The sequence below is a fragment of the Eumetopias jubatus genome, unplaced genomic scaffold, assembly GCF_037043125.1.
Source record: "Eumetopias jubatus isolate StellerSeaLion01/CBP00866 unplaced genomic scaffold, mEumJub1_p1.0 scaffold_7, whole genome shotgun sequence".
Lineage (NCBI taxonomy): Eukaryota > Metazoa > Chordata > Mammalia > Carnivora > Otariidae > Eumetopias > Eumetopias jubatus.
The window spans coordinates 31,738,888-31,757,079 of NW_028274813.1; the positions used below are offsets into that span (position 1 = coordinate 31,738,888).

At 53.5% G+C, this 18,192-nt stretch overlaps 1 protein-coding gene across 1 annotated transcript in view; it reads right to left on the reverse strand.

Moving 5' to 3' along the window:
* The window catches only part of GALNT16 (polypeptide N-acetylgalactosaminyltransferase 16), an 88,518-nt gene that overhangs the window by 19,417 nt on the left and 50,909 nt on the right, over positions 1-18,192 (reverse strand). The window contains exons 2-9 of the mRNA XM_088025030.1: positions 12,742-12,899; positions 9,170-9,268; positions 8,186-8,253; positions 7,141-7,206; positions 4,672-4,793; positions 2,147-2,234; positions 426-510; positions 24-127 (exon numbers count right to left, since the gene is read on the reverse strand). Of these exons, the coding sequence (XP_087881156.1) occupies positions 24-127; positions 426-510; positions 2,147-2,234; positions 4,672-4,793; positions 7,141-7,206; positions 8,186-8,253; positions 9,170-9,268; positions 12,742-12,899 (790 nt within the window). The remainder of the gene's footprint in view (positions 1-23; positions 128-425; positions 511-2,146; positions 2,235-4,671; positions 4,794-7,140; positions 7,207-8,185; positions 8,254-9,169; positions 9,269-12,741; positions 12,900-18,192) is intronic.

Below are 18,192 nucleotides of genomic sequence, written 5' to 3' on the forward strand. Positions count from 1 at the left end.
TGTTATTGTTATTTCCAACTTACCAAAATTCTCTCCACCCCAGATGTCCATCTGGGCATCATACTTTCCCAAGTGGTTAAACCAGGACTTGTCGATCACAAAGATTCCTCCAGCTATGACAGGAGTCCTGGGAGCAAGGAGAGGAAAGAGGCAACCCATGAGCTGGAGAAGCTGGGAACCCCCTAGATGGCCCCAGAACCCCAGGTCATTTGCCCCAGAATCCCCCGCTTGCAGAGTCACAGGGGCAGGACATCCAGCAACTCCCTGACCTCTGTCCTCTCTGTCCCTGCGACCCAGAACCGAATCAGCACTTAGATAGTGCTCCCTCAGGAGCAGCAGCAACTGAAACGGCCCCCCCAGTGGCCTCCCAGGCCCCCTGACCCAAGGAAGGGAGGGGTCTCTGCAGAGCCTGCGGCAGCACTGACCTTATGGGCTTGGTGGGGTCGGTCCGGGCAATCTTCTGCTCAAGAGGGATCTGCTCCCACTTGAAATGCAGGCTCCAGTCAAATCCTAAGGGGCAGAGTGGGGTGAGGACGGAGCTCAGGGCAGAGCTGCTGCAGCCCTCAGTCTCCCTTGATCAGAGCCCAGCTCGCAGAGGGCCCTGGGCAATTCATGCAGTCATTCCTCCACTCAGAACAAGACAGGTCCCTGCCCTCATTGATCTACTGGGTAGGACAGAGACTACAAAAATAAATCAATAAAACGAAAATCTGCTAGTCAAAGGTGAAAAGTGCTAGAAAGAAAAAGAAAAGAGAGGTGTTTGTACTATTCTAGTAATGGTAGTCAGGAAAGGCTCTCAGGGCGCCTGGGTGGCTCAGTTGGTTAAGCGACTGCCTTCGGCTCAGGTCATGATCCTGGAGTGCCGGGATCGAGTCCCACATCAGGCTCCCTGCTTAGCAGGGAGTCTGCTTCTCCCTCTGACCCTTCCACCTCTCATGTGCTCTCTCTCTCTCTCTCTCATTCTCTCTCTTTCAAATAAATAAATAAATAAAATCTTAAAAAAAAAAAAAAGGAAAGGCTCTCTAAAGAGGTCACATTTGACCTGAATGAAGGACTAATCCATGCAGATATCTGGGGAAATGGGATTCCAGGCTGGGAGAACAGCAAGTGCAAAGGGCCTGAGGTGATTTCCCAAAGGAGACATGCCTGGCTCTCTTCGGAACCCCACTCAACTCCAAGACCGAAGTAATAGCTGTTTCCATTTTTTGGAAGTCTGGGCCCCAAAAAGGAAAACCACTCTGCCCACTAGCTCCTAGCAACAGATTCTCTAGTGCAGCCTGTCCAATAGAACTTTCTGCAATGATGGAAATGTTCTATATCTGTACTGACTATCCAGTATGGTAGACACTAGCCACATGGGGTGATTGAGCACTTGAAATGTGGCTAGTGCCAGTTAGGAAGTGAATTAGAATTTTATTTAATTGTAATTTAAATATAAATAGCCAAATATGGCTACTATATCGGACAGCACAGCTAAAAAGTCTAGACCAGAGCTGTCCAAAAGAAATATGATGCAAGCCAGAAATTCAAGCTACATATGTAAATTTTTCTAGTAGCCATATCAAAAAGAACATATGAAATTAATTTGAACAATATATTTTTAATGCAAAATACACAAAATGTTATTATTTCAACATGTAATCAATATAAAAAACTACTGATGAGATATTTTACATTCTTTCATAATAAGACTTTGAAACCTGCTGTGTATTTTCCACTTACAGCACATCTCAATCCAGGTTGGTCACATTTTAAGAGCTCAATAGCCATATGTGGCTCATAGTTACTGTATTAGACAGCCCGGGCCCAGACCACCTCCAGGTGTACATATCAGGAATTCATGCACGACACTGTCCTATCGTGTCTTTCTGCCAGGACTGTGGGCATGGTCCCTGGGCTGGCAGCCTTTGGGAAGGATGTGTCAGGGCTTGTGCCTCAGAGGGGAAGACACAAGACTAGCGTGACTCTGTCACTGATTGTGCCAGAGGGCTTTGTCCCCAACCCCAGGGCTTTCCATTTTCTGGAGGTAAGGGGTGGTGTGAGACGCTCTGGCACAGCTAGGCAGAAGAGCACCAGACCAAGGCTTGAGACTGCCCTCGCCTGCCCCTTTCAAGTCTACAGCCCCTCCTCTGGGAGATAGACCCACCTCCACGAAGATCAGCCGATGCAGCAAGGTAGGCAAAGTTATCCAGACTGATGACATCGATGATGGGGCTCACCACACGGGTGTGGTCCTGGAGGGCAGGGAACGAGAGATGGTGTGAGGCCAAGGACTCTGTGAAGAAAGGCCCGGCTGCCTGGACTGTGGGCAGAAGTTCTCTCCGAGCCACGGGGCACTCAGCCCTTTCTGCAGGATGCAGCAGGTTCTTGGGAGCTGTCCTGCAGCCCCACAGCCAGGCTCCTGGAAGATTCCACCTGGGTCCCATGGGCACAGTGCTCTCCCAGCCTCTTCCCCTCACATCATGCTGAGCCCTGCTGGGATCGCACCTCCTCAGCGAAACCCTGCCAGATTGCAGCAGGCTGAGGATTTCTTCCTCTTTTCAGCTGCTCTCACAATTACAGTCCAGACAATTCCTGGGGCACTGAATCATATGCCGTCTGAGGTGGCTCTTCTGTTGCTGGTTTGAACTATCGTTTTATTAATTGTCATCCACCTTTGTACATCCTCCCAACTGGACCGCCAGCAGCGTGAGGGCAGGGACTCCGCCATCCCCATGCAACCTGGCTGTCACTCTTTCATGCCACATCTGCTTCAAGGTCAGATTCATTACTCCCTTCACTCTCCTAGGCACAAATCCACCTCCAAAACATTGGTGGGTAATGTCAATTTTACTAAAAATTCGGGGGTAGAGTAGTGGTGTCGGTGGCTTATGTCGTTCACCCTATGCAAAACTATCAATGGCCATCAGCCCTCTCTTGCCTCTCCCTCCACAGAGGGACCCAGACCAGAGCCTCTTCTCCCCCTGCACTCTGCGCTGACCCTCAAAATCCTCTTGTCTGCAACTTGGAGCCCAGCTCTGCCCCTCAGTTCACACCCCCTCTCAGGACCACGAAAGCCTGGGAGGAGGCAGAGCAGGGGAGACCACCCATGGTTTCCCACAGAGCTCGGTGGGGGCCTCGCCTTTGCCTTTTTATACACTTTTTTGTTCTGAGATATAATTCACCTTTTTATAGCAATTTCATTAGCCGTAATTGACATGCGATAAAATTCACCATTTGAAAGTGTACAAATTTGGGGGCGCCTGGGTGGCTCAATTGGTTAAGCGACTGCCTTCGGCTCAGGTCATGATCCTGGAGTCCCGGGATCGAGTCCCGCATCGGGCTCCCTGCTCGGCGGGGAGTCTGCTTCTCCCTCTGACCCTCTTCCCTCTCGTGCTCTCTATCTCTCATTCTCTCTAATAAAAAAAAAAAAGTGTACAAATTTGGTGGCTTACAATATATTCACAAGATTGTGCACCCATCACCCCTTTCTAATTCCAGAACATTTTCATCATCCCAACAAGAAACCCTGTACCTGTTAGCGGTCACTCCCCATCCTCTCTCCCTCCAGCCCCTGACAACCATTCATCTTTCTGTTTCTAGGGCTTTGTTTTATTCTGGACATCTCGTATCAGTGGAATCATAGAACACGTGGCCTTTTGTGACCCGCTTCTTTCACTTAGGGAAACATTTTCATCCACATTGTTGCACATATCAGTACTCCACTCCTTTTTATGGCTGACTAGTACTTTGTTGTATGGCTATATCGACAGACGTTTGGGCTCTTTCCACATTTTGGCTATTCTGAATGATACTGCCCCGAACGCTGCCGTGCAATTTTTTGTGTGGAGTGTGTTTCCACTTCTCTTGGGTATATACCCAGCAGTGGAAGGGTCATCAGGTAACTCCGTGTTTAAGCTTTTGAGGAACTGCAGGACTGTTTTCCAAAGCGGCTGCCCCATGTTACATTCTCACCAGCAATGAGTGAAAAGACTCCCACTTCTCCACACCCTCACTAGCCCTTGTCACTGTCCATCCTTTGGTCACAGCCATCCTGTAGGTATCAAGTGGTATCTGACTGTGGTTTTGACTTGCGTTTCCCTCAAGGCTTAAAAATGTTGAGCATCTTTTCCTGTGCTTGTTGGCCATTTGTGTATTTGCCTTGAAGAAATGTTCATCCAAATCCTTTGCCCATTTTTAAGTTGGGTTATTTGTCTTTTTATGGTTGATCCGTGATTACTTCATCCTTCTCTCCACCTGTCCTACCCTCCGCCTTCTGGTGAAACACTGGCACGTGCTAGGGGCCCCCTGTCCTCATCTGTCCTTGACAAGGCCACACCCCCTTCCTCCTTCTCAGGCTTCCCAGCCTTGACCCCAAGCTGCCCCCTGCCCCTGCACAGGACCCGCCTCCCCCGGGAGCAAAACCTCACCACCACTGGTAGTAGGAGCTTTACAGCTCACCCAAGCCCACATCCACATGAATTCTCACAACAACCCCGTGAGACAAATACTACAGTTACCTTCATTTTCAGAGGAGAAAGCTCACTAACATGATGTCACTCTGTAGGAAGCCGACCATTTAGGCTCCTACTCTGCCTATCCAATGCTAATGACTGTTCACGCACCCTCATGCCAAGAACGTGGTGGGCACGTCCCAAGGGACGGAGCTCCCACAGGGACAGAGGGACTCACCTCCTTGACCCGCTGCAGCATGGGCTGTAGCCACTCGGTGTTCACTTCACAGTGGCTGTCCAGAAAGGTGAGCACAGCAGCTGTGGCCACATCTGCCCCACGAACGCGGGACCGGATCAACCCTGCCATGGGAGTGGACAGGGGTTGGTACTGGGACGGGGCCAGTTTGCTTCCCCGCCATCCCTCAAAAGTCTCAGGGCTTTCAAGGCTTCCTCTGAGTTCCTGTGATTGAGTTTTACTTTGTATTTGATTATTTCCTCCCTCCCTCCCTCTCTTTTCTCTCATCCACTCAGCAACCATCATTACTCCAGGCTCATTCTCTGAATGCTCTCTGTGTACCAGATACTGTTCTGGGCTCTGGGGACACACCGATGAACAGTCAGGCATTAGCAAATGGAATGTGCAAGCGAGTGTGTTTTGGTACCAAAAGAAAACCAGAAACCAAAACCCTTTCCTCCCTACCCCCCGGGATCTCCAAAAAAATAATGTCCTTTGGTTTTCTTGAAGCATTTCCACACAAGCCGTCCCCTTCAGCTGCATCATCACGTGTGACCTCGTGAGAGGTGACCTCGTGAGAATCTTCTAGACTAAGACAGGTTGGAGTTAGTATGCCAGACCCTTCACGTACCTTAGGCATGTTATTTAACCTCTCTGAGCCTGGGTTTTCTCATCTAAAAGACTCAGAGAGAAAATAATCCCCACCTGCCAGGGAGAGTGCCCGGTGTCTAGGAGGCCGACATGTGCTAGATTCTGCTCTGCTTCGACCCCCACCCCAAACAGTCTTGCTGCTGGTTCACCAACTGTCAAAGAATGGCCTCACTTTTGGCAGATCCTGGGGAGAGAGGAGGCCCAGCTGGGGCTACTGAGAGAACAGCCACTGGTACCCTGTGAGCTGTGGAGATGGAGGGGCCTCGCTCTAAGAGCTCAGAATACAGTTGCTCCTTGGAGAGATTTCCCTGGCCATACCTCTGCCCTGTACTCTGCCCCCATCCATCTGACTATACATCCATCTGTGCAAAAATCCATCTGTCCCACCCTTGCACTCCACCGGTAGGTAGCAAGCACTTAAGGTTTGTACCTGTGTTGGGCAAACCCCAGGAAACATTATAGTCCTGGGCCTAGAGGTACCTACAACCCAGTGCTTGGGAGAAATTTCATTTCTCTCTGGCCTCTTCCATGCCAGTGAGCAGGTCTCCTTGGTCTGACTGGTCTTTCTTCATTATGCCCCTCACATCTCTCTCTCTCTTTCTCTCTCAAACCTTCAGTGGCTCCCTACTACCTGCCTTATCAAGTCTAAATGCCTTTCTCTGGCTTCCAAGGTTTTCTGCCATCTACCCTCACCCCACCATTTCCCCTCCTGACCAGACCCAGATTCTCCCAGGCAGGGAGGAGGAGAGGGAGGTTAAGGGTGGCCTCCCTCCTCCATGTTGGAATTCTGGCTCCTCTACTCATCACCGTGGGCAAATTACTGAACCTCCTTAGGCCTCACTTTCCTTATGTGCGAAGGGGGACAATGGGCTGTTAGGAAGAAGGAATGTGAGAACATAGGCAGAGTAGATGCCTGCTACAGGTGAGCACTCAGGGAGAGGGCTGTTAGTATTACAGGTGGGCCTGTGCCTGACCAGCACTCGTGCCGAGTCCACAAGCCTGGACTGCCCTGCCTTGCTCCCTTCACCTGTTTCACTGAGCCCTCACCCAGGCAAGGCCTAGTCCCCCATCACGTCCCTCTCCTGGGGTCTGCCCCCATATCACCATGACCAGTCTGTGCCTGTGGTGAGTCCTGACTCCTTGGCCTTACAATAAGCTCTCCGAGGGCAGGGACCAAGTTTCATACTTGTTTTGTGCTTCCTAGATTGCCATGTACAATCCTAGCTGCATATGGCTGATGCTCCGAAACACCTCTCGATTGGAAGTGAGGTGACATCGGCTTTATAACGCCCCGGGTGTCTGGGTGGCTCGGTCGGTTAAGCATCTGCCTTCAGCTCAGGTCATGATCCCAGGGTCCTGGGATCGAGCCCCACATTGGGCTCCCTGCTTGGCAGGGAGCCTGCTTCTCTCTCTCCCTCTGCCTGTCACTCTCCCTGCTTGCTCTTTCTCTCTCTGTCAAATAAATAAATAAAATCTTTTAAAAAAATAATGTCCTTTGGTTTTCTTGAAGCATTTCCACATAGTTTATCTCATTTAATCCTTACAATAGCCATGCAAGGCAGGAAGGGGACTATTATTAACTCCACCCCTCAGAAGAGATAACCCAGGCAGCCAGAAGTAGAGCGACTTGCCTACAGTCATGCCGTGGCAGAGGCTGACCCAGGATAGCAGAAGGGCCTTTCCACAGACCTTGGTCCTGGCCACCAGGAATGCAGCAGGCACATGCTGGCTTAGTGTGACATGGTGCCAAAATGGAATGGGGAGGTGCTGAGGTCTAGACCAAAATGGGTCTGCAGTGGCACCCAGGATCCAAGAACTTACCTTCCCGCCGATCATTGCGCAGGCACTTGACCTTGGGGATCCTGGTCAGGAGCAGACAGTCTTCAGCTGAAGGTGAAGAGAAGGAAGCAAGCTCATTCAGATATGGGCGTCAGACCACGGGGGGTTTGGTCGCCCCTGCAACTGCCCAGAAGATGTCTCACAGTAGGTCCAGGGAAAGGGAAGGGGGTGGGGAGGTACACGGAACCTGGTCATCTCTAATGGCCAAAGGATTGCCCTGTGCCTCACTCCCAGGCCAGACTGAGGAATACTCATGGCACTGCCCCCACACCAGAGAGCACCAGCAGGTCAGCGGGTAGCCAGGTCAACACCAGCGCAGCCACACTGAAGGGACAATCCTCAGCATTTGGCACTTGTAATAACAAAGGATGCTGCTGATGTTGCTTCTGTTTTTATTTTTTTATTTTATGTTATTTATTTATTTGAGAGACAGAATGAGAGATAGAGAGCACAAGAGGGAAGAGGGTCAGAGGGAGAAGCAGACTCCCCGCTGAGCAGGGAGCCCGATGCGGGACTCGATCCCGGGACTCCAGGATCATGACCTGAGCCGAAGGCAGTCGCTCAACCAACTGAGCCACCCAGGCGCCCGCTTCTGTTTTTTAAAAAAATGTCATCTCACTGGTGTCCCATCAAAACAACACCTCTTTCCCCTTCCTTGGCACCTGGGAACAGATTCAGGGAGGGCACCTAGAAAAGACTGAAGATCCTGTTGGGGCACCTAGGTGGCTCAGATGGTTGAGCATCTGCCTTCGGCTCAGGTCATGATCCCAGGCTCCTGGGATCAGCCCCGCATCGGGCTCCCTGCTTGGCGGGGAACCTGCTTCTCCCTCTCCCTCAACTGTTCCCCCTGCTTTGCTCTCTCACACTCTCTCTGTCAAATAAATAAAATCTTAAAAAAAAAAAAAGATCCCGGTTGAGGGGCAAGGGTCAGCCCGTGATATCCAGCACGGCCCTGGGAGTGCTTGTCTCCACGCTCTGGGGAAACGAGAGTTTGGAAGGGTGCGAATAACAGGAGGTAGAAACTTACGATCTGAACTGAAGTCATCCACTAAGATGATCTCCTGGATCAGGCTGGCTGGAGTTCGGTTCAGGACACTGGAGTGATGGGGACATAGTGATGGGGACAGAGGAGCCTGGATTTAGGGGTCACCTTCCATTTACCTCTCCCTGCCCCAGGACTGCCCCACCACCCAGCTCAGGGGCTGGCACACTAGCCACGAGCAGCTTCTCGCAAAACTCCTGGGCCCTGATGAGCGGCTGAGGAGCGGTATGGTCCTCAGGCTCTTTCAAGGACCTGGCTGACCCTGCTGCCTGGACCTGCAGGCACCTGGGACCTGGTCCAGATGGGTTGTGGGAACTGCCCCAGTTTCGTTGTCAAGACAGGACCTGTAGCTGCTCTGACTGCTTAGGCTTAACAAGTCCTGCCAGGGCCAGGGGTGGGGGGAGGGGGTGGGGGGGTGGGGGTGGGACCCCACCCAGCTAGGCCCGGAACTGCCGGCCTGCTTTCCTTCCCACCATCCTTCCTCTTCCTGTACTCCCTGGGAAAGGAAACCCAAGCTTCTTTAATCCCTGGAATACTCCAAATCGTATTCTCATTAAAGAAATGGGGCAAGTAGGAGTTAAACTTGACCGCAGGCCCAAGTTAAGGAGGACAGAGGGGCACCTCCCTGTGAATCGCTGGCTGGCACCTACTGGGCTGACGGCCATCCACCTGAGGCTTCATGTCCACCCCTGACTCCCTTGGCTCCTGCCCCTTGAATATCTGCCTTTGTCCTGGGGACCTGACCTTGTGCTTGTGCATCCTAATAACTAGATTGCTGGGGTCTCTCTGACCCTGATTCACCAGCTCCAGCTTTTCGGAAGGATAGGACTCCCCCTTCCAGGGGCTGACCTCTTCACACCATCTGGCCCCGCACCCTGTCTCAATGTGCGCCCCTGCCGGGGGCTTGGCAGATCTTGGGGGCCTTGGGAAGCAGCACCATTGAGGCGAGGGTCCTGAGATGGGGCTCACCTCTTCACAGTGCGCAGGAGGGTGGAGCGGGCCTCATTGTGGAAGGTGATGATGACGCTGGTGGCCGGCAGGTCCGCAGAGTAGGAAACAGACGGGCAACTGCGAATGGAGCACAGGGGTCAGAGGGCACCATGGGAACATCGTTAGGACAGGCTGGAGGCTTCTCTCTGTCCAGCCTGCTGCCCCCAGGAATACCGCTGTGGGACAGGGAAGGCAAGCCTGAAGCCAGGGTGCGGGGCTGCGCTCCACGCCCACCCTCCGCCCCACTCCGCCCATCCGGCCTGGAGCCCACGGAGGGAAGCCACAGGTTGGGGCACTTTCCCTGGCCTGGTCACCTTTACCAAAGACCTAGAGCCCTCAGACCCCCCCATCACTGAAGCATTCAGAAAGGTTCTGACAATCGTGTCTGTGTGGGCACCGCTCCAGGCCCCGGGGACCCAGCCCTGGGCCAACAGACGGAGCTCCCTGCCTGCCAGAGAGAGACAAAACGGGGGAGACAGGGAGACCAGCCTCTGTTCAGCTACAGCGGCAGCACCCTGTGGCTTCTTTCTCTTCTCCTGGCTCGCGACATTGGAGGCTCTGGAGAGGAATCACCCCTCTGCTATAGTCCTGTGACTCCCGCCCTCTCGCTGCCCAGCCCGGACAGCTGGCTGGTGACCCGGGGCGGGGGAGCAGCCTCTCTCCTCCAGGGGTCCTGACCTCCCCCTGGAGCGCACAGAAGCCCCCCCCCAGAACACCCCGAGCACTGCCTGCCACCCCGCTCCCTCCCCCTTCTCCGGCTCACACCACATTTTCAGCCCTTGGCTTCCCCCTCCTCCGGAAAGGGAATTAAAACAATCCATTCCTGCCAGCCTCCATCCCTGTCGCTTCTGCGAGTGCTTTTATTCGTGCTCCTGGGGCCGGCGGGAAGGCAGCTGGTTTTCATGGCAATCTTCTTTATTACAATTGCTCTCTGACTATTCCAGCAGGGTCTGTTTTCTCATTCCAGCACTCACGCCCCTGACGGCGTCTTACAGCCGGATTCCCAGGCCCATTTCCTGCCCTGCAGAGCAGATGGGGTCAGAAAGGCAGGAGTCCCACCAGCCTGGGACCCCCATGGGAGGAATCCTGAGAGGCTTTAGAAGCATTCTCCCTGAGAGGGGATGTAGTAAGTAGGAGAGGTGGAGGGGTAGGGAAATTCACCTCTGCCCCCCCCAGAAGCCAGGCTTCCCAAGTGCATCCTCCCAGAGGCGTGCAGATTTGGGGGTGGGAGTGGGCTTGGCCTGCTGGGACGGGGCAGGGGGAGTGCTGGGAGAAGCAGCTGCTTCCTGGGTTCCCGGTCCCCCAGCACTGACCTCCAGGGACCCACGTCCTGACTGGGAACCCCAACCATCTGGTGCCCAGGAAGGAGAGAATCTGGATAGTGATGCCCATTCTCCACCTGAAAGTGGCCTACCTACCCATACCCCATCTGGAGGGTAGACCTGACCTCCCCCCCACCCGCCCCCTCCAACTCTCTCCACTCTGCATTTCTCTGGGATTTACAACCATGATGATGGCGATTTATCTGGCTCTCAGAAGCCAAGAGCCTTTGAAGAGGTTTGTCCCAGGCCTGTGTTTCAAGTTTGGGGTGCTGGTGGGGTTTTCTTTGTGATGCTGGTAGGTCTGTCTTGCCTGGTCTCTCTGTTCCCCTTGAGGGGGCTCCCCAGATTGAGGGCTGGACTAGGAACTAGCCTGACTGTTTGGAGGCCAGCAGAAGCTGCTATCCGGAGCGCCAAGGAGAAGAGCAAGGCTCTTCTCCAGCTCGTGAAAGCCAGCCCCTCTGTGGCTTCACCTACATGTGCATGCACACACACACACACACACACACACACACACACACACACACGCACGCACGCACCCTGATCCACCTCAGGCTTCTGAGAGGGCTGGTAGCAACATGGGGGCAGGAAGGGAGGCTGGCCTCACCAAACCACCCCTGCCTCACACTCGAAGAGTCTCATTTTAAGACCTGTGTCACCCCAAGAGGAACTCCTCCTTTAAGTTCTTCAGTGAGCACCTGAGAAGCTATGAGGTGGTCTTAGTGGGAGGGAGGGCAGAGGTGATCCAGGCTAACCCTGGATCAGTTCAGAGATTTGGATCCATAGAACCTCTACGTCTTGGGGTCAGGGTTGGCCATAGCCGGGGTGGCAGTTGCCAGGAAAGGTCTCCAAGTAGAGCTGTGTGGACATAGCCTTGTGGGCCCCACAGTGCAGGTGGACTCCACACCAGCACTGACAGAAAGAACTTCTGAGATCTGAGCTGGCCATTGGACCTGTGGGGAGACCTTTCCGAGTAGCAGGATTATTGTCGTACTGGCAGTGCTGGGGTTCCAAGACAGTGAGGACAGTCTGGGGCTCCCCCAACTCCATGTCCATCTCCTCTTGACAGGCGGCCAAGCCCACCGGATTTCAGGCTCACCTCCATGAGTGACATGGAAGGTGCTAGAAGCATGTCCCTTTCTGCACCCTTATCTCACACATACCTTTTGTGCTGTGGAGTAGCTGCTTCAGAAGGAAAAGCAATCTTGACCTGCATCATCCCCACCTACCCTTAGACCAGGACCAGCCTGGTGCTAGGTACATAGCTGGTCCAACACAGCCCGTTGGTCACTCAAAAATGCAGGCACATGGGTGAGTCTGCTCCAACAGCCCCTCACTGCCCTGTCGGCACAGAGCACAGAGGAAGCCCCCAGACCAGCCTGGGTTGGCAAGAAACCTTCCCTGGAGGAGAGGACACCGAGGGGGTCGTGAAGGTACAAGTGGGGGGTGGGGGTTCAGGCGGGGGAAACAGTGTGTGCATAGACAAGGGCGAGGGGTCAGGAGGGTATAGGACTGCAGGAGCATTAAGTGCTAGGTGAAAAGGAGCAGAGGTTCAGGGCCTGGAGGAGCAGAGGTTCAGGGCTTGCACTTCAGGGTAAGGACCTCAGACTATTCCCATAGGTGAGGGCAGGAAGGGGGAACTGGAGGTGGCGACTATAATCCAGACAGGACACATGAAGGGCCTGAACCAAGGAGGGGGCATTGATGGCTTGCCCAAGGTCAGTCACTCACACCGAGTGCAGTCAGAGTGGGGATCATCATGGAAGCTGTCCTTGGTCCTGCTCTGGGGCCTCTCCCACCTACCACACTGGGAGAGCCAAGAGCAAGGTTGGGGAGCATTACTGGGAACTGCTGAGGAAGCGGGGACAGCGGGGCAGAAAGAGGAGAATCCCTTGCACAGTGCGGGCAGGGTTGGTGGCCCCTCTTCACCTCAGCCACCATCAGCAGGCTCGCCCGCCCCCTCTGGCCTCCCTGTGGTCCCCTGGCAGCCCACTCTCCCTGGGACTCCAGACTGAGGTGCTGAGTGGCCTCCCCGGTGCCCGCTGAGTCTCCTTGGCTGTCACAGGCCCTCAGGAGGTCAATGAAACAGAGGAGGCAAGAGGACAACTGAGGGTGAGCGTGTGAGGGTCTCAAGAACCAGATGGAGTCTGAGGAAATCTCTCTCATGCCTTCAGTCCCTGGGACTGCTGACAGGGGCCGGCCCTGCCCTCCATGGCGTGATGGAGGCTGTACCTGTAATGGCGCGTGTCCCGGATGGCTCGGTCTGGGCTCAGCTTGTCACTCTCCAACTGGTTGAAGGCATGCTGCCTGTAAGGGTCCTCTCCAGCCTTCAGCTGCTTGGCTGCCAGGTACGCCTTCTCATCGAAGCCTCTGGAGGGTGTTCCTGTCACCTGAGCCAAAGGTCAGCATCAGAGGGGTCGCAGGCAGGAGGATAAAGCCACCACTGTGGGGTAAGCACTGATCCCGCCGGCAGGAGCCTGCTGCCTTACCTCGTCTGTACCTTATCCCAACTCTGTGAGCAGGAGATCAGTATTTCCCCCCTTGTACGAATAGGGAAACCGAGGCTCACGAAATTAAAAAAAAAAAAAAAAACCAGTACCCAAACTGCTCTTAAAAAATGAAGGCTTTTTTTTTTTTTTTTTTTTAAAGCCCAAGGTCAAAGCTAATGAGTCACAGGTTCTGGATTCAAACTGGTTGTTCTGACTCTGAAAGTCATTCTCTTGCCCAGTGTTCTTTGCTGGATTTGGAGAAGGTGACCCCCGAGATGAGGTGTCCTGAGGGGACCACCAGCCAAGCTGGAGGTCGCCAAGCAACCTACAGTGTCCTAGGGATAACCTTGAGCCTGACCCTGGACTAGGCATGCAGTAAAACACCCGGGGCTTGGACAAGCTGCTGTCCAGAGAACTACCTGTGAGGACAAGCGGGGCCCTTCCAGGCTCGTGCCAGAGCTGCCAGAACACCCAAATGCAGACAATGGTGCGTCTTCTCGGGGACTGGCGCTTGCTGCTGAGACAGGCCCATGTCAGAGCTCCTGGTGCGCCGGTGCTAAGTGCGGGGTAGTGATGGATCACACAGGCCATGGCCCAGCCTCTCTCCTCTTAGCCACACCCCACTCTGTGCTCCCAAAGTACCCCCATGAAAGACCCTGGGGAAGGACACATCTGAGATGAATGGAGAGATAGATGGATCCTGACATCTCCTTATTTGAACCAAACTGCGGGCCGGATGTTCCCCCAGAGTGCCTTGAAATATCATCAACAGTGAGAGCATCCTGACTGCAGCCCTCCCACCTGCCCAGCAGCCTGGGCTGGAGCTGTGGGCCTCCAGAGGCAGCGGGAAGGTGGTCAAGGATTATCCAGACACAGAACTCTGCATGAGGACTCCATCAAAGGCCTAGCTCCAGAGGGATGGTTCCTGGAAGGTAGCTGGACCTGGGGGAGAGGAGACCGAGGTGTTGCGTGATGCTGGGGGACATCCACAGTGGCCCAGGGCCTCCATGAAAGCCTAGCCCCGCACCTCGCCAGCAGGAATGTGGAAGGCTCCAGGGGGCGAGTATCTCCTTCAGGGATGCCACTTGGTCGGGTTCCAGCCTCTGGGTGCATCCTGTCCTAAGAGCCAGCCCCTGAGCTCCCTGAGGTCAGAGCTGGTGAGGAAGGTCTCCTCATGTCCACCCGGCCCAGCCACACGCAGATGCTCAGGATGGTGGCCACAGCGGCAGCAGCCACACCGTGATTGATATTCAGAGTTCGTGCCATGACAAGGGCTGGACAGATGTGGCAGAGCCCCCACGGGCTGGAAATCCATTTCAGGAAAGACAGAAGGAGGGAAGGAAGGAGAGAGGGAGAGGGAGAGGAAGGCTGTTTTGACCTGAACCTTGGATTGCTAGAAGGACCCAAGCTGTCCATTTGGAGAGTGAGCAGGAGAAGTTCTCTGTGTCCTTCCCACCTGCGAGAAGGATGGGTGCTAACTCTGCCCCCCCAGTTCCTCCCAGTCCAGGTCAGAGAAATGGAAAGTAGCTTCCACTGATATCTGCGATAAAATAAAAGAAAAACTGCAGAAGCTCCCAAAGGGAGAGTATGCCACTTAATTATCCTGCAAGCCAACTGTGGGAAATAACCATGTTTATTTATTTAGGGCTTCTGGCCACTCTACGGTCTCAGGAAACCTCTGAGTCCTCATCCCACACTCACCCATGACCCAAGAAACATGGATTGAGAGCAGTGCATCTACCAGGCACTGGGACACCCCTCTGCAAGTTCCAAGGCCTATCTGATCATTCATTCAGTTGTTCAAGAATGCTTGAGTTCACTCACTCCTTCATCCAGCCACCCAGTCATTCCGCAGAGCTCCACAGAGCACTCCCTGCTGCCAAAGGGAAGGAATGCTCAGGAGACTCTTCCCCCATCTCAAGCCTGCAGCCTCCCTGCGCCTCAGGCGAAGCTTCCTCAGGGCTCTAGAGAATATTGTGGAAGACCAAGGGCTCAGGCCAAGGTTCACTAGAGAAGTTCCGTTCACTAGCGAAGCTCACTAGGATGAGCTAGACATCCTCAAAGATGCTGTTCAGAAGTGTCTGCTTCTGAGTGTGCTCTAGCTGTCCTCCAAGGTTAGACCCTTCACTTGTGAGCCACCTCGTGAAGAAGGGTACTGTGGAGTCCCAGTCCCTGCTCCCTCCTGGGGGTCTTAGCCCTGCTTCCACGTTGACCCAGCATCTCTGGGGCCTTGAGCCGAAACATCAGTTGGCCCCAAGTCAGCCAAGTGGAGGGGACACTAAGGAAGGGGGGGATGTGATCTCTGCGGGGCTTTAACTTCCTCTCTGCCCAGCGCCTCCCTGGCCTCACTCTGTCCCGACCCACACCTCTTCCACCTGGTATCTCACTAGTCCATATGCCTGCACCGCAGCTCATACTTCCTCACGGCTCTCGACCCCTCCTTTCCCTTTGGCCCTGTTCCTTGATCTTGAGACTTTCAGGCCTTTGAATGGCCCATCGGTACCGCTAACTCAACACCTCAAAACGAATTTGTCCCTGAAGACCACCACATGCTTCTCCTGCATGGCTGGTTGCAGAGGTGGGCAGTGCTGACCTCCTGGTCCTCCCAGTAACACATGCAGGGGTCATCTGTGATGTCTTCCCCGATGCTCCACAGCCTGACCGAGACCACTGCCCTGCACATCCATAGCGGTGTCCTATGGGCGCACCACTAGTGCTAAATCAACATATATTTCCTGCAAGTCTCGTACGTGCAGACACTGTGCAAGAGGCTGGGAAGATGGAAATAAGCAAAAGCAGCATGGACCCCAGAAGAGAAATCTAGGAACCGAGATCACCCCTCACGGCTCCCCCATCCCATGCCACACCTGGCCACGGAAGTTCAAGAAGAAACCCTCACCCTCAACCTCAGATCATGGGTAGCTGGAGAACTGGCTGTGGAAGCCCATCCCACCCCAAGCCTAGCTGGAACAGGAGTCCAGACAGGGTGCATGCACCACAGACTGTGGACCAGTGAATGCTCTTCCCCTTCTGCCCTGTTTTCCTACCCACACCGCTTACTAAGCACGCTGGCGAGGGGTAAATGCATCCTTTGGCTCGAGGCTGCAGGACCATGAGGAGCTATATCTGGATCAGCCTGGGAGACCTGAGATCCTGTGCTTGGAGCCAGTTGGAGCCACTATATGGGACTCGTACTGCTGCCCTTTCTGGAGGGGACGAGGGCACTTGGAGCTGTTTGTGGAATTCACAGATCACGTGGCACCGACATCTGTGCTTTACTTCTCTTTCTTTTCCACTAGATGGTGAGCTCCCCGGGCGCCTGGGTGGCTCAGTTGGTTAAGTGACTGCCTTTGGCTCAGGTCATGATCCTGGAGTCCCGGGATCGAGTCCCGCATCGGGCTCCCTGCTCAGCAAGGAGTCTGCTTCTCCCTCTGACCTTCCCCCCTCTCATGCTCTCTCTCTATCTCTCATTCTCTCAAATAAATAAATAAAATCTAAAAAAAAAATAGATGGTGAGCTCCCCACCTAAGGGCTCCCAGCACCTAGCACGTAGTAGGGACTGAATGGATGTCTGCTGAATAAAGGAATGAATGAGTGAATGAACTAATGGATGAATACCTAAATAATGTCCCTGCTCTCAACTGACCTATAATCAACGGTGGAGAAAACCACAGCTAACAAAAGGTAATGCTGACATATCACATGACCTTCCATGGCTTTCGCTCTCCTGAGCTCACAGTGGCCCAGGACACTCTATGTGTGGGGGCCCAGTTACCTCATGGGCTCAGGTTCTGCTGTTGCCCCCTCCCTGGCTCTGTTCTGGCCACACTAGCCTCCTCGTGTTCCTTGACACTGCCGGCACCCTTCCCCTCAACCCTTCTGTTTCTTCTCCTTCCTGGAAGGCTCTTCCGGATGTCTGCATGGCTCCCTCCTTCACCCCTCTGCAAGGCTCTGCTCAAACCTCACTTCTGTGAGCCTTCCCTAATGGCCCCCCCACCTATAACACTATGACCCCAGCCCCCCATTCCCTATCCTCCTGCCTTGTTCTAAATTTCCTTCTAGCTGATGGAAGTGTCGTCTGATGTTCCTTCTATGTGTATTTTGCTTAGTTATTTTATCTTTCTGACTGCTTCTCCCCACAAGAATATAAGAGTCACTAGGGCAGGGATGGTCTGTTTTGTTTAGTGCTGGATCACAAAACCCGGAACAGTGCCTGTTGGTAGGATTCAAAATCAATGGCTAATGAATATGCGAGTGATGAGCTGTCATGACCCCGCTCATCCCCTTCCCCTCCCACACATGTGTACTTGGCTAACACATTACTTGGAACTGAGGTGGACCAAGTTGGTGGCAGGGTAGTTTCTGCTTACCTTGGGGATTTCCTTCCCACTCATATCTCTTGGCAGGACTGTTAGACACCGTCCCCCTGTCCCATCAACACCTTGATCACCCCCACGGGGGTGGGCACAAGGCCCAGGCTAGGCTGATCTATCATAGAGATTGGTGAAGCAATCATCATTTGACTCAATCTGGGCCAATCAGAATCCACCCTGAGAACTTTCTGTACGATGAGCTCTTTTGGTCATCACTGCTAAACCTGGGAGGCAAGTCCTCTTGCCTCCTACACGGAGAAATTTTGTTTGGAGAATGAAGAAGAAACAATCAGAGCCAAGAGCCAGAAAGAAAGAGCTATAGTGATATTATTTGGGGGTCCCTGGAGCTAATCATATCTGATCCCAGTTCATCCTGGGGTTTTTTCTATCTGTTTATCTGCCCATCTACCTTCCTACCTACCCACCTGTCTTATCTACCAATCTGTCCTCTTTTTTTTTTTTTTTTTTTGCTTAAACTAGTTTGAGTTGACTATCCTCTTTAATAACCCAAAATTCAGAGATGTCAGTCCTTCAGACATTCCAATGAATAGAAAACCATTCTCCAAAAGTAAGAAACAGAGGTGCCTGGGTGGCTCAGTCGTTAAGCATCTGCCTTCGGCTCAGGTCATGATCCCAGGGTCCTAGGGTTGAGCCTCATGTCGGGCTCCCTGCTCCGCGGAGTCTGCTTCTCCCTCTGCCTCTGCTGCTCCCCCTGCTTGTGCTCTCTTGCTCAAGTGCACGTGCTCTCTCTCTCTCAAACAAATAAAAATCTTAAAAAAAGGTAAGAAACAAAATCAAAAACAAACACCAAAAAATGAGCC